The sequence below is a fragment of the Haliotis cracherodii genome, unplaced genomic scaffold (genome assembly GCF_022045235.1).
Source record: "Haliotis cracherodii isolate W230 unplaced genomic scaffold, xgHalCrac1.p SCAF_14, whole genome shotgun sequence".
Classification (NCBI taxonomy): Eukaryota; Metazoa; Mollusca; class Gastropoda; order Lepetellida; family Haliotidae; genus Haliotis; species Haliotis cracherodii.
The window spans coordinates 31,555,194-31,581,044 of NW_027266269.1; the positions used below are offsets into that span (position 1 = coordinate 31,555,194).

At 42.0% G+C, this 25,851-nt stretch overlaps 1 protein-coding gene across 1 annotated transcript; it reads left to right on the forward strand.

Moving 5' to 3' along the window:
• The first annotated feature begins 3,762 nt into the window (after positions 1 to 3,762).
• On the forward strand, positions 3,763 to 25,381 carry LOC139460366 (uncharacterized). The gene is made up of 17 exons (XM_071241857.1): positions 3,763 to 3,802; positions 8,849 to 8,884; positions 10,707 to 10,797; positions 11,651 to 11,724; positions 12,188 to 12,202; positions 14,114 to 14,143; positions 14,590 to 14,631; positions 15,317 to 15,352; positions 15,885 to 15,972; positions 16,497 to 16,645; positions 17,164 to 17,718; positions 19,290 to 19,380; positions 20,502 to 20,569; positions 22,210 to 22,297; positions 22,931 to 23,013; positions 23,739 to 23,814; positions 25,267 to 25,381. The coding sequence occupies exons 1-17, from the start codon at positions 3,763 to 3,765 to the stop codon at positions 25,379 to 25,381; spliced, it is 1,677 nt and encodes a 558-aa protein (XP_071097958.1).
• Positions 25,382 to 25,851: the final 470 nt, after the last annotated feature.

Genomic DNA, 25,851 nt, shown 5'->3' on the forward strand with positions numbered 1-25,851 from the left:
GACGACCAAAGCGCGGCGCTAAATGACTTTTTAAGTTTTCTTACAGTTGTCTTGCGTAATGACAACAATGCGCTTGAATTAAAATAAGTTAAATAAATCCTTTTAAAAAAAATCTTGAGCGTTGGTGCTATCATGTTGTAAATGCGTATGCATAGAAATGTCAACAATGTCCATATTTGGGCATATAATAATATCCATGCGCAACCAGATTTGCAACCGGTTTCAGTTTGGCCTGTTAACGAAAGAAAGCTGTCATATATTTACACTTAAATAAATATTTATGATGGGTAATAAATCAAATACCACACTCATTTCTCGTAAGATACCTTTTTAACAAAACTCGTGAACTATCTTTGTTATCTGACCTCGCTTTCTACTCGGAGAAATTACTTAAGGGTGATTACCAGTTTTGTTTAAGATTATCAAGAAGGCTTATTTTAAGTAATCTGATAACATTGTTAAATCTCCCAACATCCTGGGTTATTCATACAAAAAGTTTATCATGAGCATCGATCCACGCAACTGGGATACAATGATATACATCAAACCAAGTCAACGAGCCTGACCACCGATCCCGTTAGTCGCTTCTTACGACAAGCTTAGTCGCCTTTAACGGCAAGCATGGGTTGCTGAAGACCTTTTGTTACCCGGATGTTTCCTCTTGAACGATATTGACTTTGTTTTGTCCTAAAATGGATGGTGTTACCGGTACGATAATAATCCGATATGGTAGGAAAGCTTTTAAACTCTATTCATCGATTCAATGTCTGCTGTACCAATAAACCTTTAACTAATGTTCCCAATAAGTTTAGGTAGTTGTAGTGGTCGTTATGTGGACAAACATGGTTACAAATCATATGCAACTTTACGATAAATGGAACAGTGTTCTAACATATTCAAGGGCGGTCGGGTAGCCTAGTGATTAAAACGTTCACTCGTCACGCCGAAGACCTGGGTTCGATTCGCGACATGGGTACAATATGTGAAGCCCATTTCGAATTCTGGTGTCCACCACCGTGATATTGCTGGAATATTGCTAAAAGCGGCGTAAAACCATATTCACTCACTCACTCACTCTAACATATTCTGCGCCGATTGTATAAGTTACTTTATTGAGCGAAATCTTAAACGGATTAATGACATTGTATGAAAAAGAGATTATGACACTGGTGTGTCTCCATATCGTAAATATCATTATTTATATAATTTAGGATGATGAAATGCGTGTTATGCTAAGCAAAGGCTCGTATAATACAATTTTTAATCATAATATATTATATTTATGATCAGGAAAACCATTCAGGTAATAATCTTTATTTCCCAAAGTAAATATGCAAACATTAGGCCGTGAATTTGAGCAAAATCAAATGGTTGGGTATGTTACTATTTACAAAATAATCCATAAGTCCGTATGTTTTAGCCGTGCATCCGGGTTCTGTGATCATCAATTAATGAGAATGTTGCGTCTATCCTAACACTGACGTCACTCACGAGGACATAAATAAATTACATCAACTAATGTAAATTAGTCGGCTAAATGTTTGTTGTCACTGAATTGGCCTTCTTCATCCATCACCGAGACAACGATGACCACTGGTGACAGGCGGTATGTTTCCCGTGCGCCATGACCTCTGACATATGTCCTGGTTACATATGTATGACGATGCGCACTTAATGAACTGCGCACATTCCGTTTGGACATGCGCGCGGTGGGGGCGTGTATATCGTCTTCACTTGTCAGGGACACGGTGCACAGCTTTGACAAATACTAGACAAATGGCAGACATTGACGTTTAAATAGCTCAGCAAGACAGTTCGTGTTATGATTTTATAAAGTAATGCATTGTTTTGTGATTAATAAAAAAAAACTGTTATCGTGACAACAGTCACATCAAAGGATGAATATTTTATGTCACACGATCAACGTGCGAAAAAGCGGCACAGTGAACTATCATAATAGAATAAGTTATAGTTTTCAATAAGAACTCATATTCTGTATGGCATTAGTGGAACAAGGAAAACAAGTCAACAAGGCCATTAATCGAGATGCATTCAGGCTTGATATTTTAACAACTAACTACTAAATGCACTTTTACCCTCTTGGAGTAGATAGGTATTATCACTACTACTACTACTACTACTACTACTACTACTACTACTACTACTACTACTACCACTACTGCTGCGCTGCGGCTATTGCTACTGCTACTGCTGCTGCTACTTCTACTACTTTTACTGCTACTACTTCAACTTTTACTGCTACTACTACTACTACTTCTACTACTACTACTGCTGCTGCTGCAGCTACTGCTACTGCTGCTACGGCTACTACTACTTTTAATTCTACTACTACTTCTACTACTACTACTACTGCTGCTGCTGCAGCTACTGCTACTGCTACTACTACTACTGCTTTTACTACTACTACTACTACTTCTACTACTATTACTGTTGTTGCAGCTACTGCTACTGCTGCTACGGCTACTACTACTTTTACTACTACTACTACCACTGCTACTGCTACTATCGCTACTACTACTACTTTTACTACTACTATTGTTGCTACTACTACTACTGCTACTACTACTTCTACTACTTTTTCTAATACTACTACTACTGCTACTACTAACACTGCTTCTGCTACTAGTACTACTTTTACTACTACTTCTGCTACAGTTACTGTTTCTGCTACTACTACTACTACTACTACTACTACTACTAGTACTACTACTACTACTACTACTCTTTCTACTATTACTGCTGCTACATATCTTCATAGTTTATACATTAGTATAATGGCGGAAGATTTCTCGCTACACTCTTAATTACCAGCGGATCATTGTTTGAATCAACTACAAACCCACCCCCAACCTGACCCCCAAGACCCCCCCCCCCCCCCCCCCCGCCTCTCCCCTCTGGAGTATACAACCTACATGTATAACTGTGTAAGGTGTAGCCTGTGGGTTATGGAGTCCCACACAACCGAACACTGTTTTCTGGCAGCCCCAGGGTCATGCTCTCGGCGACTCTGGAATCGATCTTTCAACTATCAGCACCGGCCGCCACGCCTGCTGGTAAAGAATTTTGTTTTATTAAATCTACATTTTTTAACTATCTCTCAACAACGTTAACATTAGCGGGGACTGGTTTCGCCCAATTTAGGCGCTCAAATGCACTGTGCAGAGTTGCGTCCCTTAAGTGTGGCCGGATGATGTTGAGCCCCTCATTCGCCCTGTTTATGATCATTATGCTGTCAGCAATGTATCTCTGTAGTGGGTTTTTACGAAATAGTCTGTTTTCCTATTCAAGACGGCGCTAACCCCAACCCATTTACTTAAAAACTTTAAATTAAATAAACGATTATTTCTAAAATACTGAGACACATTACATTAACGTTGACATAACGCTCCATCATGCTGACGAAAGAATGACACAACGTTTTGCTGAAAGTCTTCGACAGTGAAGTTCAAATAAAAAAATACATTATTCAGATACACAAATACACAATTTCCGTCACATGTATGTCACACATTTCGGAAACTGTTTCAGAAACACTCCCACGTTCATGACGTACCAATACGTCACCATCGTGATCGACTGTGAGCGACACCCATACAATCTATCACCGCCTTTATATACGTCACGGGCGGTAGGTATTGAGAACATCTTCCCCAGAACACAAGCTCAATACAAGCTGACCAGGCAGCAGCACGAACCTTGAATACTTTTCAGAACCAAGGAGTTAACATAAACAAGATAAACATGAAGTGGACCCCAGCCATTAGGATGTTCGCATTACTCTGTGAGTAGATATGTGTCTTCTTGTTGCTGGTTGTTTTACGGGCTTCGTAAATGTCAGGGAGAGGAGATTGTTGTTGTCGCCTTGATGATGGCGTGTGCGCTGTCAAGGCCGATGTCAGTTGTCGGTTTATTCTCCACATTGTCATAAGGCAATTTATATACTTCAGTTAATACTTTATTCATGAATTGAATATATTCACAACCTATTTATGACATAATGGTCGCACTCGAAAACTGGCCTGTATTTTGGAACGGTATGTCAAAAAAGTCCCTTGTTATTTTAAGTGGTAATAATAGTATGTGGTTAGAAAGGATACACGTGTACTATTACAATCTCACTGTTGACGTATAATCTTAATGTTTTGCTGATTAAATTATGTAAATGCATAATTACAAATAAAATATTCAATATTTGATTTCAATCCAATCATAACATGGTGAATGGGAACACAAAAGAAAATGTGTAGTAAACATTGTTTACCTCCAATACATATTAGAACGGCCTCAAACTACCCTGTGGAAGACCTTAGATACATTATTAATAATCACAAATTAATACTTTTACAATGGTTGATTATAATTTGCTGACCACGTCACAACCATCATAGTGTGTGAGCCACGTGCATTCAGATACCTTTGTATTTGTAGCCTATGTGTCAAATATAGACCACAGGTGATCGTTCATCGTTAACGCTTGTCACGACTGGGACCATGGCCTCAATGAGTGTCTTAGTCATTACTAGAATGTTCAACACAAAACAAATGGAACAGCAATACAGATCAGTTAAAAATCCCATCCTGTGACATAATTAACAACAGTGCAATCGTGTTCCCATTTCCCATGTCGTGATTGGATAGAATAATGGAGACGAGGGTAACCCAATTCTGTTACACTGTTTTTAATTTCAATTTACAAAAAGATTAATATTTCCAATCCAAATTCAGCCCCTTACTTAGTATGTTTTTTATGTAATGTGAACTGAAATTGTGATGGCCGTGTAAGCACGTCAGTGACGTATGTTGTGTGTCTCGCTAGAGATGTTGTTTGTTGTTTAACGCCACACTCAGCAATATCCTAGCCATATTAAGACAGACAGACTTTTCGAGTCTGGACCAATCAGTCCAATGATCAATGTTGTGAACAACGATCCTGGCCGTCGGGGTAAGATGACAGTTTGTTAGGGGTCTGTTTAACCTGGAATTCACAAGGGGAGACACCAAAGGTTACTGGGACCTTCTCTAAACCGGAATCTTCATGGGGATGTAGTTCGAAAGATGAAGTGAGTGAGTATGGTTTGACGCCGCTTTTATCAATATTCCAGCAATATCCCGGCGGGGGGCACCAATATGGGCTTCATACAGTGTAAACATGTCAGGAATCGAACCCGGGTCTTCGGCTTGATGAGCGAACGCTTTAACCCCTAGGCTACCCCACCGCCCCTTCGAAGAGAAAGAAAATGTTTATAACATTATTTACCCTCCAGTACATATTAGAACGGCCTCAAACTACTCTGGCGTGACTTGACCTTAGATACATTTTTAATTATTACAAATTAATATTTTAACGAAGGTTTTATTCGCATGACCAAGTCACGACCATCATAGAGTGTGAACAACGCGGATTCAGATCATCGCGTTACATTTGGTCTACTCCGTTTCTCTAATTGTTGTTGGGACATATTATGATTGATAATTTCGGGTGAAAAAGTCTGTGAAACGAGTAACAAATAGCTGGCCATGAAACCAATGACAAGGACATCCTCAAACAAACACCCATTGTGCCATAACACCTCTGATTCACGTGACGGATGTATGTCTTTGTCTCCTTGTCTTTGATTGGTCGTTCCGTGGCCTAATTCATCCAATCATTAATAACTGTCATGGACTAGCGGTTGAAGACGCACAAGGTCGCGCCAGAGTGTACCGTTAGTGTGTTAAATTTCTTATTGACAAACAGAGATGAGTGCACCTCCCTCCTTTTTAAGCATATAAAACATGCATTTGAAAATTTAATTGGTTTAGAAATACGAAATGAAGAAATATTACGACATGCCAACTGACACAAAATTTGAATACTTTCAATGTAAAAAATAACATATATACCGCATTTACAAGTTATAGAAGATCGATGGCAGCTCGTCCTCAAATATATATTATGTATTATATCCCTATTCTATTATGACATCTACCGCGGAAGTATAACCTTTCAAAGAATCTTATTCCTCCCAATTTTAATGGTACGACACTCTAAATTGCCGGGCAATCTCTCTTATGAACGATGGAATACTGCGAAGTTGGTGAAGACGAGTGATGACTACTGACGTCACTTCCGAAACGATGCTACTATGGCGAATGCGACCAGAATCTTTATTGTAATATAACTGAGACACAGTACACTAGATATTCGTGAATGGTCGCCGATAGAAGCCGGCATTCGTGACCAACTCATATTATTCCGGGAAAAGCCGAATAGCGAGTCGTGCCCCTCTCGTGTCCATTTATGCGGCCGCAAACGGGCATACCCAAAACAATTGTCAACTCGTTGCGTAATGGTTCACATATATTTCCCAATATATTATATATATTTCAGATGCAATTTAAAGCACATCGGGGCATACGGAATTATACAGTATGTTTGAACACATTTAACGGTGTGTTGGGTACATATTTAGATGCAGGACATATGTATATTCATAAATTATTCCTGAGGGACTCTTTGACGAAGAATTTGAAGTCATACGCGCATTCTGATTGGTTTGTTGTATTTTCGCACGTAACATTCATCGATAGGGGGACGAGTCCTCTTGCAGGTTACGGAAAGGGGCGAGTGGTGACGAATGAGAAGCAGGTTCTTGTAGATCCCTCCCCTCCCTCCCTCCCCCTTCTCACACACATCGAACAATTCTGCATGCATATGCGACAACTACGACCGTTCTTCGACGGCTTTACGTTCTCAAGCGAATCAAACCTGACGAGAGAACTATGTAACATGTAACATTGGACAACCAGACACTGACATTTTAACATCAGCGTTCGATATCACATGTGATCATATCACACACAATATTTCATCCAAGCCAACTGGTGTATCGCTCTTTCAAACATGTTCTTGCTCTGACCGGGTGAAAAGTATTACGATGTAGAAATATGACTTTTACGACCTCCTATATCTCGTCAGTGACGTTTCCGCTTTCATGAAACATGTCATTTATCTTCCTCGCCATATGACCGGAAGTACGTTCCGCGCATGACCGACTTTAGGTTTAGGATTCCGCCATGCTAAGTAAGCATGTTACCTACTCCTGTAGCTTCAGGCTATTGTAACAAACATATTCCCTCACGAACAGTGATAAATTAGGAAGAATTCAACAACGCACGGCCGCAAGTGGGCGTCTTAATGTGAAGAGCCATAGTTTTTGTCTTGTTACATCCGTGAAGATCTGGGTTAGAATAGGTCTTCAGCAACCCATGATAGCCCTTAAAGGCGACTATGCTTGTCTTAAGAGGCGTCTAACGGGATCGGGTGGTGCATGTCATCGTATCCCAATTGCGTGGATCGATGCTCATGATGTCAGCCACAGCGTCCGTGGTCTAGTGTCATACCGAAAGACGTTAAAAGATGGTACTTGTTGATACCCTGCCTGGCGCTCTGTATTAGGGGTCTGGGCTCGAAGTGAGTATACTGTGTGTAGGTGGGGGTATTCATGTTCAACTGCGGTATGGTATCTCAGTGGACTACAATCGGCATTAGTCCGAGCAAGCACGTCGCAATATAATTGGCCTTACCTATCCGACATCAACCCACCTACGATATACGCCTTCTCCTCTGTGGTGTAATAGAAAGAGCGTTTAACCGGAGAACGGAAGACCGGTGCCTCGATGCCCAGCCGCGTCGTACCGACAGATGCTAAAAGATGGTACTTGTTGTTACCCTGCCTGATCTTAAAGGAGATACGCGAGCCAGTGCAGTGGGATATCCATTTTAAACTGCGACATGGTATTTCATTGGGCAGGTACCTGCTTTAGTCACGACCAGTACAATCAGCACCCCCCCCCCCCCCCCCCCCCACGTTGCTATAAAAATGCAATAATCTTATACGCGACAATAAACCCCAGTTCACCTCAGCTCTCCATAATGTCTTCCACTAGGTCTCAATCTGATTTTACACCAGCCTTCAGAAGCCCCAATCTGGATTTGCGGTCACATGACTTTTACGTTATGATAAATGTTTGTCTCAGCATTATTCGTGTTTATCACGAGCATCAAACCCCGGCCATGTATCCAATAGATCACTACATTGACATGCTGGGAGACATCAATCAGCCCGCCTCATCACACGTGATGGATCACAGTCGTAGGGGACGTATGAAGGAACAGTCCAGTAATAAACCATTGTTATGATGACAAACAGATCACCCAAAATGAAACTTCAGTTGAATGCTGTAGCTCGATCATTTTATTACCGTCTTCGCCATGCTTGTGGTTTTGACACAGAGGTCCATCCATGGTACGACCCAGAATATGTAGAGGGCGTTATGGAAAAATTCAAAATTCTTTGGAATAGGCCGGTTTTACAGCCTCAGGCGTATCCGGGCCAACAAACCTGATTTTGTCCTTTTAGATAAATCAAATGAAATCATTTATACCGGTGAATTTTCTGTCCCTTTTGACAATAATGTGATTGACCAGATTCAGCAAAAACATGGCAAATATGCGGTCCTCGCTTTCGAAATGTCACGCTTGCATCCCAAGTACCTAGTTGTCCAACTCCCCATTGTTCTTGGAACCCTATGTTTGGTACCTCCCAATCTGTTGACTGACATTGTAAGAGTACCCGGGTTTGCTACCAGGAATACAGCCCTTCTGACAATCTGGGTAATGCAGAAGGCTGCGGTGTTGGGGAGTCTTCACATTCTGGGTGTGTTTGCATTTTTTAAATTTTAATCTGTACATAATAATAATAACAACATCCTCATCATATGGTGTGACGGGACATGGAAACTCGTCTATTCTACAATTATTGTTACATTTTTTTTTCATTTGCAGGTATCACACAGACTACAACAGCTTTTCTTTCACAAAGTGAGTTTTGTAATTTGATGGTTCAATATCACAAACACTGCTTAAATATTTCAGTCTATAAATACTTATGAAGTAAGACAAATTCTATGGATGAACAACTTCTTTATTACAATTAGTGTGACGTTTCGGTGTAGATACTAACACCTTTGTCAAGCAAGAAGTTGTTCATCCATAGAACTTGTCTTACTTCATCACACCACCTTCTAAATGCCAGTTAAAGAAGTTATAAATATTTATGTATATTATTATGTGTTTCACGCTAACAACGACTTTGCGTTTGTAGTGTGTGTTGTGGTGATAAACGAGGGTGACTTTTGTAAGCGTGCATTTAACTTCATATGTATCACTCCGAATTGTCAAATTCGTAACCAGGACGATTTCACTAGAAAGGGTATCGTGCGGAATAACAGGGTTCCATCGTCTTTAGCTATAGTCACAATGTCTTCACCTATAGTCACAATGTCTTCACCTATAGTCACAATGTCTTCACCTATAGTCACAATGTCTACACCTATAGTCACAATACCTTCACCTATAGTCACAATGTCTTCACCTATAGTAACAATACCTTCACCTATAGTCACAGTGTCTTCACCTATAGTCACAATGTCTTCATCTATAGTCCCAATACCTTCATCTATAGTCACAATGTCTTCCCCTAATAGTCACAATGTCTTCACCTATAGTCACAATACCTTCATCTATAGTCACAATGTCTTCCCCTATAGTCACAATGTCTACACCTATAGTCACAATACCTTCATCTATAGTCACAATGTCTTCCCCTATAGTCACAATGTCTTCACCTATAGTCACAATGTCTTCACCTAGTCACATAGTCTTCATCTATAGTCACAATACCTTCATCTATAGTCACAATGTCTTCACCTATAGTCCCAATGTCTTCACCTATAGTCCCAATACCTTCATCTATAGTCACAATGTCTTCCCCTATAGTCACATAGTCTTCACCTATAGTCACAATGTCTTCCCCTATAGTCACAATGTCTTCCCCTATAGTCACAATGTCTTCACCTATAGTCACAATGTCTTCACCTATAGTTACAATGTCTTCACCTATAGTCACAATGTCTCCACCTATAGTCACAATGTCTTCACCTATAGTCACAATGTCTTCACCTATAGTAACAATACCTTCACCTATAGTCACAATGTCTTCACCTATAGTCCCAATATCTTCATCTATAGTCACAATGTCTTCCCCTGTAGTCACAATGTCTTCCCCTATAGTCACAATGTCTTCACCTATAGTCACAATGTCTTCACTTACAGTCACGATGTCGTCACTGGTCATAATGTCTTCACCTATAGTCACAATGTCGTCACTAGTCATAATGTCTTCCCCTCTAGTCACGATGTCGTCACTGGTCATAATGTCTTCACCTATAGTCACGATGTCGTCACTAGTCATAATGTCTTCACCTATAGTCACGATGTCGTCACTAGTCATAATGTCTTCACCTATAGTCACGATGTCGTCACTAGTCATAATGTCTTCACCTATAGTCACAATGTCGTCACTAATCATAATGTCTTCACCTATAGTCACAATGTCTTCACCTATAGTCACGATGTCGTCACTAGTCATGATGTCTTCACCTATAGTCACGATGTCGTCACTAGTCATAATGTCTTCACCTATAGTCACGATGTCGTCACTAGTCATAATGTCTTCACCTATAGTCACGATGTCGTTACTAGTCATAATGTCTTCACCTATAGTCACGATGTCGTCACTTGTCATAATGTCTTCACCTAAAGTCACTGTGTGTTTATCTTGTCATACCGCCTCATGTTTCAGGTGACCGCTGCACATTCGTGGACATCATTACTTGTTGGTTCAACCCATGCCGATCATCTGTGTGCCCTCTCTACCCACAAGCCACATGCAGGTAGAGTAACCGTTCTTGAAAAGTAGCCCAGTTGCCTCACGTGTCAGTGGGATGTTGGAGGAAAGTCCCCAGTGAGTCAAGGGCGGTCGGGTAGCCTAGTGGTGAAAGCGTTCGCTCGTCACGCCAAAGGCCCGGGTTCGATTCCGCAGCTGGGTATGTGTGACGCTCATTTCTTCTGTCCCTGCCGAGATATTGCTGGAATATTGTTAAAAGGGGCGAAAAGCAATCACAGTGAGTCACGTCCTAAACGTTTCCGCTTTGTAAAAATCAACGAGCGACCCGTAAAGATCCGGTGTAGAATAGGTCTTCAGCAACCCATGCTTGCCGTCAAAGGCGACTATGCTTGTCGTAAGAGGCGACTAACGGGGTCAGGTGGTCAGGCTCGCTGACTTGTTTGATGCATGTCATCGATCCCAATTGCGTGGATCGATGCTCATGATGTCAATCACTGGATTGGCTGGACCAGACTCGATTATTTACAGACCGCCATCATATGGCTGGAATATTACTGAGTGCGGCGTTAAACAACAAAGAAAGAAATCAACGAGCATGGTGCAAACAAACCAATGATCATAATCAGGGTGAATGCTGAACCCATGCTCCTGGCACATTTAAGGGGAGCGACTCTGTAGAATCTTTTTCTTAAAATGATATATATTCGAAAAAGATGCGAGAAACAATGCGAGTTCAAACACTAAATAAACAAACATGCAAGTTATGAATGCCAATCCAATATACTAACTTAGCCTATGACGTCGATCCGGGTTCGATTCCTCAAATGAGTACACTGAGAGAAGCACTCACTCACTCACTCACTCACTCACTCACTCACTCACATATTTTCTATTTTCAGTTTGGTGTATATGCGTTGCGGCTGTCGACCTGTGTGGCATACAAGTTTCGGGCAAGTCAACTGTAACGGTCCACGTAAGGAATTTGCTGTTTTGTAAAAAACCCGGTTTGATTCGATTCCTCATCTAAACAAAGCATCGACACTCGATCTAGCGATCAAGATGCTCCGATCTTTTAAGTTAACTAGTGTTGCATATGTCAGATGTGCTGAAATAATGTCAAGTTATTGTTGTGCTTGTTTTGAAATCAGAATAGCAACCTATGCCTGTCATAAAAGGCGACTCAATCGAGCAGGTGGTCAAGCTCGCAATATGATTGATCCACGTCATCGTATTCAAATCCCGTTGCTCGATGCTCATGATTTCAATCACTGGTCCAGACTAGATTATTCACAGACTGCCGTCACAAAGCTGGAATATGAGCTGTTAAACGTAGAGAAAAAAACACCAAAAAATATATTTTTACAACCATTGCTGTTTTGGGGAAGCAACAGTTACTGGTAAATTCATATAACGTATTTGCCTTGTTTCTCCTTCAGTGCATTTCGGTTTCGGTAAGCAGAGTGGCCTCTTTCCTTATACTACATGTGCTACGTGATAATGCTTTGCATATATTCATTTACGTTCAGACAAACACCCGACATTGAAATCTCGTTAATCTGGAAACCCTTCTTCCGGACCTTGTTAGTCCGGACACAGTCAATGTGGGGTTCGTTAGTACAGACACCGTCAATCATGAAACTCTTCTTCCGGACCTCGTTTGTCCAGACACCTTTCATCTAGAAACCCTTTTTCCAGACCTCGTTACTCCAGACACCGTTAATCTGGAATCCCTTCTTCCGGACCTCGTTAGTCCAGACACCGTCAATCTGGAATCCCTTCTTCCGGGCCTTGTTAGTCCAGACACAGTCAATTATGAAACCCTTCTTCCGGACCTCGTTAGTCCAGACACCGTCAATCTGGAAACCTTTCTTCCGGACCTTGTTAGCCAAGATACCGTCAATCATGAAACCCTTCTTCCGGACCTCGTTAATACAGACACCGTCAATCATGAAACCCTTCTTCCGAACCTCGTTAGTCCAGACACCGTCAAACATGAAACACTTCTTTCGGACCTCGTTAATCCAGACACTAATAATCTGGAAACCTTTTCCCCGGCCTTGTTAGTTAATCTGGATACCATCTCTCAGGACGAACAGTGTTGGGTGACATATATACAAAATGACATGACATATATACAAAGTGACATCTACCAGTAATACGTAAACTTGTTAAACCGAGAGAAACAACTCAGATCTCTACAGTCCGGATTACCAGGGTTTCTCTGTATATTTAGAGATGATCTCATTTATGCCGCATTCCTGGATGGATCATCTGAGGATACCCTTCTCCACCACCATACAATAAAAACTTGGGTAGTTGAGCTGCATCCTGCGACTCCAAGGCATCACTATCTGCAATGCACGTGTTTTAAATCTCACACCAACACCACTCCTAATACCAGTCACAACCAGACATAATGATCCCAAACCAATTATTTGGTTTATTGGTATACAATGTACCCTATTCCCCCATTTCCTCTCCGAACTTCGCCGTTATTATTTCTGCCGTTCTCCCAGAAATGATTCGCTCAGCTTTCCCGCCATTTATCAAGCAAACAAGCGCAAATCATGTTGACGGTTTCAATAATCGAACCGATATATTTGCTTGTTGCTACATTTGCTATTTAAATGTTTTTGCTTCCATTGTTCTATGGTCGATTCGGTGATTGTGCTTTTATGGCTGTACACAACCCCGGGTAGAGACGAACAGATGTTTTTGCTGATTTTTGTCGCTTTAGCTTCTGTGACAGTTTTGGGCTTGATAATCCCGCTATCACAGTCAGTATTATCACTGGCTCATTTTACTAATTCATCATTTATTTTTTTTGTGGACATTCTCAATAATATTAAAAAGATTCGCCTGCTTTCATAACGCCATGTTGGATAAACTCGTTTCACTTTGGTTCGAGATTAAGTCGCTTAAAATAGATATATATCCTCGAAACAAGCGAAATGTTCTTCCCCTGCACTAAATATTAACAACGGGAAACTCTGATGATAAAAGACAAGCTGACTTCGTTCTAAAAAATATGATTTATCAACTATCACCGATGTTATGTTAAACAACAAAAAATATTGGGTACTTTATGTGTCGACCAGAGGGACTGACAGTCACGTGAATTACCGGCCCAAGCCTAAATCTACGGGTCCAAAATCGTTGAGTACCGGTGAGCGGGAACATGGTTTGTTAGTGCTATGTCTGAATTTCAAATCGATAATCATCTTGCATCGGAGTCACTCTGTTTGATAATTTGGATTTAACTACTTAGATCAAATTACCTTGGACTGTCCGTTAGTCACGGTGTAGTACCCCTTTAACACTACTGCATGACAGGAACTCATCTCATCCTATTGTTCTTTCAGAAATCCCTGTGACGTCAGCAATATTACCCGGTTAGTGAAACTTACTTTCTAGACTTAAGAATGAATGTGTCTCACGATGTATGCACAGACATCAGACATCAGATCGCAGCAGGAAGCCATTGCACAATACTTGTTGTCTGAATGCTCTCCCAAGTACGGATAGTACTCGATATTTCATCGCAAAATTATTATTATTATTTTCATTATTATTATTTTCATTATTATTATTATTATTATTATTATTATTACAGTTGAAATGAACCGATGTTTATTCGAATGAATTGGGTAAGGGAAGTAACTCGTTTCGTTGGCGTGGTCTGTTTCGAGTTTTGCTGAGTTACGCATATCCTCCGGACCTGTGTGAATGAATGACGGTAAGATACCCTGTAGGTGAGTCTGTGTACCCGTCGCCCTGCATGGCATATGATGGCATATACCCTATAGATTGGTTGACAACAAGTATCTTATATTTTCAGTTCAGGCTGTCGGAAGGCCCGCGACACCCGTTTTGCAAACAGGTAAGTTTTAAACATGGGCATGAGTAAGTGAGTAAGTTGGGTGTGACGCCGATATGAGCAGTGTTTTACTTATATCAAGGCGTTATATCAATCTTGTGTGGGAGCCACGATAAGCTAACATCGTAAGCAGGGATTCGAACCCACGATCATAGCCTCCTGGCACCCCCGAGAGACGAGTGGGCCATCCCAGCCCCAGTGTTGTGTATCAGGAAATCCCAACGAGGCTCTGATTGTAGGGTTCAGTACTTTGATGAAACCATCGGGTGCAGGTATGGTTGACATGGATCCTGACAGAGGCGAGTATGGGATTCGACCCACGATCATAGGACCCTGGAATGGTTGAAGACCAATGCATTTAAAAACAGGGATCTGGGATTTAAAAATGGATGATCTGTGTCATTTCAGGCCAAAGGATTTGGTCTCTACTGAGCCACTGGTCTGTTTCGATGATTGTTGATTGGTTGATATGAGATTTATGATGACGAACTGCTATCGTCAACCATGCGTTATCACGGCGACTTGTAAACAATGGAGCAGTGTAAACCAGTGAGTGATAGCATGAGCATCCACCAACGCTGTTGAAACAATATCAACCCAACAACCAGATCCCTTCATTCGGCCAATCACTGGAATGTCTGGTCCAGATTTTACTTTGTAACTTTCATTCAATCTATTTCTTTTTTAGCAATTGTGCCGGATCAAAGACAACAGCTTCAGAATGGTAAGGGGGGCATACGTCATTGTTTATTGCATTCTATAAACATACAGACTGTATGTATGTATGTATGTATGTATGTATGTATATATGTATGTATGTATGTATGTATGTATGTATGTATGTTTGAGTGTGTGTGTGTGAGAGAGAGAGAGGGGGGGAGAATGTGTGTGAGAGAGAGAGAGAGAGTGAGAGAAAGTGGGAGAGAGAGAGAGGGAGAGGGAGAGAGAGAGATAGAGAGCGTGTGTGTGCGTGCGCGTGCGTATGTACGTGTGTGTGTGCGTGTGTGTGGCTGCTTGTACTATTCCGGACTAAAACCGCTTATGTACTGATGTCCCACTGAGATACCATGCCGCAGGTTAGCATGAATACCCCACTCAGACACAATACACAGGAACCCAGCCGACAAGTCATTGTTTTATCCCACTCTCTCCATGAGACCATGGAGGCGTTGAGAGCAGCTGATACATTCAGTGTAAACCTATATTAATGTTGCTACTTTTAACCAGCTAATGAAGGACGTCATTTGCCATTCCAGAGTGCCCACCGGAAGTGATGCGTGTACAGTGTCGCGACGACCCGTGCATGCGTTCAACGTGTAGGGGGATGCCAGACGCCGTATGCAGGTATGTCTGTGGTTTTGGTGATGATGATGATGATGATGATGATGATAGTGAGCACGAATGACTAAGTGATTTAAGGTGCCATTTAACCCTGCCAGAAACCAATAGTCGGGGGTTCGAATCCTAGACTCTTCATCCGTCAGCACCAAACTCGCCCGAGTTTTAGATCCCAGTTTTGTGAACACCCAAGCCATGCTATCAGATATCACAAAAGTGGCAATGGTCTGAGGCCTACATCACTTTTGGCTTTCCTCTCATATCAAGGGGCGGTCGGGTAGCCTAGTGGTTAAAGCGTTCGCTCGTCACGCCGAAGACCCGGGTTCATTACCGACATGGGTATAATGTGTGAAGCCCATTTCTGGTGTCCCCCGCCGTGATATTGCTGGGATATTGCTAAAAGCGGCGTAAAACTGTACTCACTCACTCACTCTCACATCAAGCCAATGTGACTGAAATACTGTTCAAAGCGGCGTTAAACCAAACAAGCTCTCATTAATTACGTATTTGCCAAAATCTCTACTCTACAGGCCTAACTACTGTGGCGGTTGTATGGCGGAGTACTTCAGGGACGGGATGAGGGTGCAGTGTGGGCGGACTAGTTACCCCGAACTCATTGTCCCATCGTCCGTCATGGTGAAGGACAGGAGCGCTTACACCAACAGCAAGGGCCGACAACGTGAGTTTATACGGTACTCTGAGGCGATCCTAGATGGAATGAATCTCAAGTTATTCTGTTGTTTTTCCTTTTAATTTGTTAAGGTCAGTCAGTGATCAATTTAAGCATGAAATGATTAAAACATCCCCATATCCTATATGATTTCGTTTGACTTCGTATGCCTGTTCTCACTTACGCTCAGAAATCTATGTTTGTCGTAAGAGGCGACTAACGGAATCGGGGGGTCAGGCTCGCTGGCTTGGCTGATGCATGTCATCGTATCCCAATTGCGTGGACGATGCTCATGGTGTCAATCACTGGATTGTCTGTTCCAGACTCGATTATTTACAGATCGCCGTCATATAGCTGAAATATTGCTGAGTACGGCGTTAAACAATAAACAAACAAACAAATCATTATTCTAAATACGGTCACTTTTAATCCTCATGCATGTCATCAAACACGTGTATCCGTTGTCATTGACAACCCAGACACGTGTCACTGACAATCCTATCCTTAATCCCTTATAACGGTTTCAGCACCCCCGATCATCCAGACCAATCCTGCCACCCAGGTGCCAAGCACTGCCCCGGGGTGGACCGGCCCCCAGGTTCTGCAGCCAACTCCCTCCATCCCTCAACCGCAGTCGCCATGGACAGATGGTTCCCGCAACACACAAATACCTCCTAGGATTGTTGCCACAGGCCACAGTGTGGCTCAAAGTAACCCCCAACCGAACGCCGCTCTAGCACTACAACAGAACGTGATGGGATTAGGAGCTCTCTTTCCCGACCAGAACGCTGATCCTCAAGGGTCATCAGCCTTACTACCCAACGGTCCACTTCCGACGAATTCCATGACCAGCAGACAGAACAATTTCGGACCCCAGGGTCAGACGGGAAACTCCGATCCTACTGCTCCAACGATGACAAGACCAACAACTGCTGGTATTTCATGGCCTGCGAGCCAGAGTCAAGGTCAAGGTCAAGGTCAGAATAACCTTGCGGCGTGGAGAGCAAGATCTAATGCGACAGGCACCACCTTTGTTCCTCCAAGAAATACCGTTAGTACGGGAGTATCCGTCCAAGCAACAGGTACCAATAACTCATGCTTGCAACACTATCGTTTTGAATGTTTTTGGAAAATCTTCATATAGAATTCCCGTATGCCTGTTATAAACCATCTAGTAATAAAGGTTTTCTTCTAAGTTAATATTGGCAAACTCACGCGATTCGCTTTTCAGAATTACGAATTATTATTATAATAAAATTATCATTATTTATTTATTTATATATTATAAAATTATCATTATTTATTTATTTATTTATTTATTTATTTATTTATTTATTTATTTATATTGTCAACAACATAGCTCTGCGTAAAAGGAGTATACGTCTAAGTCTTTGACCACTTCCGGTTTTCCTATCACATGAAGCAGATACGCTGCAATACACATGAAATACTGTCTGTTCAAAGAGGCGTTAAAGACAGTCTTTGAAAAATGAGCGCATGCACAACTAATTGGAAGCGACCCGTATCCAGTATAAAATCTTTGGTCTGTCAGATTCAGATTCAGTTTCTTCTCAAAAGAAAACCACCATCGGTGGTACATGTGCATTTACAGCTATATATGAAAAGTCAGAGCTATATGAAGATACAAAGAGATATCAACATGACGAGTGACAGGGTCAACGGTTCTTTCTAATTAACTAACATAGACATACAATATATCTGGACAAATTGATTATATCTTTTAGCATTTTAGGTGATACAGTTCTACAGAGTTTTAAAATATTTGGCCACAAGAAGTATTTTTGGGAATATACAGAATTAGTTGTTGGAGAAGAGCTTCGGATATGAAAAAATAGTGAAACTCATCTCGTACTGAAAGTGACTAACAGAGTTGACAAAGTATTTCCTCTCTTTATATGTTCTGCCATCTCGTGGACTTCACGGGGGCACGGGTGGCCCAGTCGTCTAAGGCGCCGCGATTCGCTGTGCATAGTTGCGGCCCTTGGGCACGCCACAAACCTATGATTGTGGGTTCGAATCCCGGTTCACCCCGATTATGTTTCTATGTTTGTCAGCACCATATCCGTGCTCGTGGGTTTCACCGAAGTGGTAAACGTCTGAGACCTGCATCACTTCGGACTTTCCTCCCACATGAAGCTGACACGCCGTGATATAACTGGAACACTGTTAAAAGCGGCGTTAAACCCAACTCACTCACTCGTGGACTTCACGAAAGTCACCTGAGCTACCGAGGATCTTTCAGCAGCCAAGCCGTGATGTATCATATTATTCAAAAGTGTATATACCCCAACTCAACGAATTTATGAAACACTGTGTATGTCAACATATTTCGTTAATGTTTCGAAACGCGACAGTTCTGATTCACTAACAGGGGCGGTCGGGTAGCCTAGTGGTTAAAGCGTTCGCTTGTCACGCCGAAGACCCAGGTTCGTTTCCCGACATGGGTACAATGTGTGAAGCCCATTTCTGGTGTCCCCCGCCGTGATATTGCTGGAATATTGCTAAAAGCGGCGTAAAACCGTACTCACTCACTCAATCACTCACTCACTCTGATTCACTAACATAATCTCAAAGCCATATCGGAATGTACATGCAATGTCTGAGGTGTGTAAACTTGTGTGGGTTGTTTCAGCACCAGCTTGCCCCGTGGGTACCGCACCCTCCATGTGTTCGTCCCACCCCTGCGCCAACCAGACATGCAGCATCCCCGGGGCAGTCTGCAGGTATGTTCATATATCAGAGCTATCACCACTCACAGGTGTATTCTACCCGTGAAGATTCCGGGGAAGAATAGATCTTCAGCAACCCATGCTTGCCGTAAAAGGCGACTATGCTTGTCGTAAAAGGCGACTAACGGGATCGGGGGGTCAGGCTCGCTGACTTGGTTGATGCATGTCATCGATCCTAATTGCGTGGATCGATGCCCATGGTGTCAATCACTGGATTGTCTGGTCCAGACTCGATTATTTACAGACCGCCGTCATATAGCTGGAATATTGCTGATTGCGGCGTTAAACAACAAACCAACCAACCAACCACAGGTGAATTCTGCGATTCAAAGATTCGCAATTACAGCAAAATCGCCGAAGTAGCCCTTTTGTATTAGTCAGTCCGGTATTTTTTGTTATTTTCAAGTTTTCTATCAAGTTTTTTCTCTCAAATGATGCCAAACATTTTTCATGCTATTGAACCATTCAAAATATTTATCTTATAATAAACGAAATTTGAACTATAAATTATCTTTTTTTAAATGTTCCTATGGTATTACGACGACATAAAACTATGTTTACGCAAAACAATCAACAAATATCAGACACTATGCATACATACTTGCATAATTTTATCTCTTAAAATGTCTAAATGCAAGAGATTAAAAATTGTAAAGAAAAAAAATATTTTTGTGTTAAAGTTTGTTGGGGATATCGTAATGCTTTAATCGCAGAATTTACCGCAGAATTATAAAATGCTAGCAGCAGGATGTTGGTTATTGTACCGCGGAAATTTGATAATTTTCCTCAGAACGCGACACGTTTGCCTTGAACAATAAATCACCTTCCCTAAAATGGATATTATGTTTTTATAAGTATACATGTATATCACGACATCAATGATTTGACTTTAACCAAATGATTCGTGTCTGTACAATTTCTTATCGAAATTTGGGCGGAGAGGTAGCATAGTGGTCAAAGCATTTGCTCGTCACGCCGAGGACCCGCACGTCAAGGGTTTTGCACCTAACATAATGTTTTGTCACTAATGCGTCAGATTTGGAAATGTCCTCCACATGTCTACCATAAGACGTTTTGAAAGATTTAACCAACTTGGAATAACTTTCTTTGTACAGACCGAATCCCTGCGGCGCGTGCTTCGCCCGATGGTACCATGACGGCCAGGAGGTGGACTGCACTGGAGGTATGTAGCACTGTCGTACATTGCTTCCACGAACGGGTGGTCAAGGGTTGTTATTTGTCGTGCATAACACATTTGTCCCTTGACCACTGGCCATGAGTTAAACTACAGAAATAAACCCTGGCCTCACAGCGACCGCTTCCGTGGTCTGCCTACCCGTGACGATCCAGGGTAGAATAGGTCTTCAGCACCCCATGCTTGCCGTAAAAGGCGACTGTGCTAGTCACAAGAGGTGACTTACGGGATCGGGTAGTGAGGCTCGCTGACTTGGTTCATGCATGTCATTGTATCCCAATTGCGTGGATCGATGCTCATGATGTCAATCACTAGATTGTCTGGTCCGGACTCGATTATTTCAAGACCGACGTCAAATAGCTGGAAATTGCGTGCGGCGTTAAACAACAAACAAACAAACAAACAAACAAACAAATCACTCTGCCGGCAGGTATTGTACGGAACTATAAATCACCAAACCAAGTATAATCTTATGGGGATTAAGACTGTATAGTTTGTTCGAGCGTACGAGTCTCGACATAAATCACATAGAAATATGTAAATGAATAAGATATAAAATTAAAAATTAAACATAATCAGCACACTTTTATTCGTTTCACAACATGAAATATGCACACACAAAGTTATTTATGCCCATTGTACACCACAAGAATTAGGAATAACGGCGACGTGTGCATTTGCTATTTGCAATGACAGGTACTGGTCGAGTGAGTGAGTGAGTTACAATTAAAAGTCACATCGGCAGTATTTCTGTCATATCGTGACTATCTAAGAAATACATAAAAGCTCTAAAATCCTGTCGTCGAAGGACAGTACAATAACTCCAATATCACAGAGACTCTTTCTGTGGAGGACAGTAACTATATAACTATCGTACTCACTTTATTATATTCACTAAAACACAAAGATTTGTGACATATGACATTCTCGTGTTTTTGGCATATTTAGCCAAAGGTCGAGATCGCGAGAATGCGAGATCGCGAGAATGCGATATCGCGAGAATGTCCCTTACAGTATTCCATAGATTAGTGACATATGATGACTTAATGTAGTTGATAGGTGAACCTAGTTTACTTAGTCAGAATTTACCACCCTGAGTTTATATCACCACTCAAAAGTGAAACAGACCTGTGTACCACTGGACCGTTAGTTGTAATTCCCCCTGCCTGACGGCAAAGTGAGAACAACCCGACAGAGCATATACCCTAGGAGAAGAGTTCGGAGTTCTCGTCACTGAAAGATGGTACTTGTTGTTACCCTGGCTCTCGGGGTTATTTGGATAAAGTTTCTCGTTTTTGTAATTTCTGTTTGATGTAGCCTTTGTATTTTCTCATCGTTTGCGGAAATAAGAGATTTTGGTTTTTTTATCCTAGGATGTGTTTTATCCCCTGTTGATCGAATCAAACAAATAACGGAATAATCCACATATTGCCGAGCCGTGGTAGACCTTGAGTCAAGGCAGTCGCTAATTTCAGTATACATGTCCTATGACTTCTTCTGTGACGTCATCTCATTGTTTGTAACTGTCTGTATCAGGTCAACTTCACTGTTAGGGACGCGAAACAAAACTATCAAGTGTTGGTAAGTGTTATTTCAACATTTTTTTCTACTTTCTTATCTTTCCACAGAATGTCCGGCGTCTCAGATTACAGTGGCGTGTACCAGGAACCCTTGTGCCGAGTACTCCTGCCCCGCCCACCCAGACGCTGTGTGCAGGTAGATATAGCCTCACTACCCTCAATATTCCTGCCCCGCCCACTTGGACGTTTTGTGCAGGTAGATAGAGCCTCACTACCCTCAATATTCCTGCCCCGCCCACTTGGACGCTGTGTGAAGGTAGATATAGCCTCACTACCCTCAATATTCCTGCCCACCCAGACGCTGTGTGTAGGTAGATATAGCCTCACTTCCTTCTATATTCCTGCCTCGCCCACCCAGACGCTGTGTGCAGGTAGATATAGCCTCATTACCCTCAATATTCCTGCCCACCCAGACGCTGTGTGTAGGTAGATATAGCCTCACTTCCTTCTATATTCTGCCTCGCCCACCCAGACGCTGCGTGCAGGTAGATATAGCCTCATTACCCTCAATATTCCTGCCCACCCAGACGCTGTGTGCAGTTAGTCATAGGTATTTAGGAATATATTACTATTATTATTATCATTATCATCACCATTTTGGTTTCACCAAATCGGTACCCGTCTGAGCCCTGCATCTCTTCGGACCTTCCTCCCACATTAAGCTCACACACCGTTTTATAACTGCAATGCTGCTCAATGCGGCGCTAAATCCAACTCACTCACTAACTCACTATTATTATCATCTTTATTATTATTATAATTATTACAGATTTTCGAAGTGCGGGTCATGCAAAGCTCAATGGTTTATTGGTGACAGAGAAGTGGCATGTGACATTCCCTGGTCGACATCACGTGAGTGAACTTAACTTATGTCTTACATACCGTAGTGGTAGACTGGTCTCCCCATGGTGATTCCGAGGTGGAAATGCTTTTCTCCCTGTGGAGATTTCGGGGTAGAATTGGCCCCTCGTGCCCTATGCTTGACTCACCATGTAGATCTGGCAGGGTGTTTGTTTGTTTGTTGTTTTACGCCGCACTCAGCGGCGCTCTGTGAATAATCGAGTCTGTACAAGACAATCCAGTGATTGATATCATGAACATCGATCCACGCAATTGGGATTCGATGACATGCATCAATCAAGCCAGCGAGCCTCACCACCCGATCCCGTTAGTCGCCTTTTACGACAAGCATAGTCGCTTTTTACGGTAAGCATGGGTTGCTAAAGACCTATTCTACCCCGAATCTTCACGGGTCTGGCAGAGTGTTCAGTTCCACGAGTATACTAAATGAATCCAGTCACGTGGCACATGCATCCGTTGTGTGTCCCCAGTACTCTATGCTTGTCTTCCTGTTGTGATTCCTTTTTGGGGGTGAAGGCCTGTCACCGTATCCCAATTGCATAGCTGGATGCTTATGATGTCAATCAGTGGATTGTCTGGTCCAGACTCGATCATTTACATACCGCCGTCATACAGCTGGAATATTGCGCAGTGCGGCGTTAAAATCTAACTAATTTTCATATTGTGTCTTGTACATGACAATTGTGTTGATGAAAATTGCAACTTGTAATTGGCAGCGTGTCCCGCGAACGAACAGCCAACGTGCAGGTGTTTCTACAACCGATGCGAGAGTGACAGACATGCTCTGTGCAGGTCAGTGTTACACGGGTGTAGAGGGAAAGGGAGGGGTGAATGGGTGGGGTGGGGTGGGTGGTTGGGGGGGTGGGGGGTGGGGGAGAGGGGGGAAGGGACAGGCACAAGGGACGCTATAGCTTACCACGAAACCCAGCGGCCCATCACATCAACGATGGCCCGGTGGGGATTACAGGTTAGATTAGGCCCCATACCTACATACTGAACATGGCGTAAACGGGGAGTTCAACAAACAAACAAACAAACAAACAAACAAAAATACACAAAGGTTGGCAAATGGTAAACAAAATTGAACAACGTATGTTGCTAGTATACTCTGAACAATACACAGATGTCCTTCATTATACCGCGTTCTTTAAGTGAGGTACGATGTCCGCTGTTTTAGCAGACAATTGCGTTTCATGAAATATGGGTCAAATGTAAATAAAATGTAAGTACAGTATTAGTCAAATGTGAACAAAAAAGTAAGTGAAAAGTGAATCAAATGTGAGAGGAGTGATGAGAATCACTGTGATCGAAATGTGAATCAATGTAATCGAAATGCCAGTCAATGAGCCTAAAACATGCACCAAATGTGACTTAAATGTGATTTAAAGGTGACGTAATGTGAGTCAAATGTGAGTACAGTGTAGTTTAATGTGAGCCAATTGACGTTATGTGAGTCTAATGTGAGTACAGTGTAGTCTAATGTGAGTAAGGTGTGACGTTATGTGAGTCAAATGTGAGTACAGTGTTGTCTAATGTGAGTAAGGTGTGACGTTATGTGAGTCAAATGTAAGTACAGTGTAGTCTAATGTGAACCAAGTGTGACGTTATGTGAGTCAAATGTGAGTTCAGTGGTCTAATGTGAGTCAAGTGTGACGTTATGTGAGTCAAATGTAAGTACAGTGTAGTCTCGTGTGAGTCAGGTGTGACGTTTTGTGAGTCAAATGTGAGTACAATGTAGTCTAATGTGAACCAAGTGTGACCTTATATGAGTCACGTCAGTACAGTGTAGTCTAATGTGAGTCACGTGTGACGTTATGTGAGTCAAATGTAAGTACAAGGTAGTCTAATGTGAACCAATTGGGACGTTATGTGAGTCAAATGTGAGTACAGTGTAGTCTAATGTGAGTACAGTGTAGTCTAATGTGAGTAAGGTGTGACGTTATGTGAGTCAAATGTAAGTACAGGGTAGTCTAATGTGAACCATTTGGGATGTTATGTGAGTCACATGTGAGTACAGTGTAGACTAATGTGAATAGAGTGTAGTCTAATGTAAGTAAGGTGTGACGTTATGTGAGTCAAATGTAAGTAAAGTGTAGTCTGTTATTTAAGTGTAACGTTATGTGAGTCAAATGTGAGTACAGTGTAGTCTCATGTGAGTCAGGTGCGATGCAAGTGTGTCAATAGTAAGTGATGTGTGAGACAATGTGACTCAATATTGAGACCCGACATTATTTCTAATTTCAGGGTGACAGGCTGTGGCTCCAACTGCGGTACCGAGTTCTACAAAGTCGCCAACAACAGCATCGTCCTCGTGGACTGTGCCCCCCAGAAGGGACAATGGTCAAGAAACGCACAATAGAAAATGAAGTATTATATACCATCCACAGATGTGGCCCAAACAGATCTTGACGCTCAAAGTGCATTGTCTCCATTCGCGTTCCTGGCTACAACAGACGTTGTGACACCATTCTACTCTTGTTGACAAAATGGTCCTCATCTTATTCTGCTTTATAACATTAAACGCAGTTACACAAAAACACGTTTTACATTTCGTTGTGTTCAGTGAAAAGAAATCCAAACATTCGGCACAAACCTGCAACTCCTCTGTACGACTGTTGTTTGTATTAGTGATGTTTCTAGGTTTGTCAGCACCATACCCGTGCTCGTGGGTTTCACCGAAGTGGTAAACTTCTGAGACCTGCATCACTTCGGGCTTTCCTCCCACACTAAGCTGACACGCTGTGATGTAACTGGAATACTGTTAAAAACGGCGTTAAACCCAACTCACTCACTCACTAGTATTAGTGATGTATTTGTTCAACGCTTTGT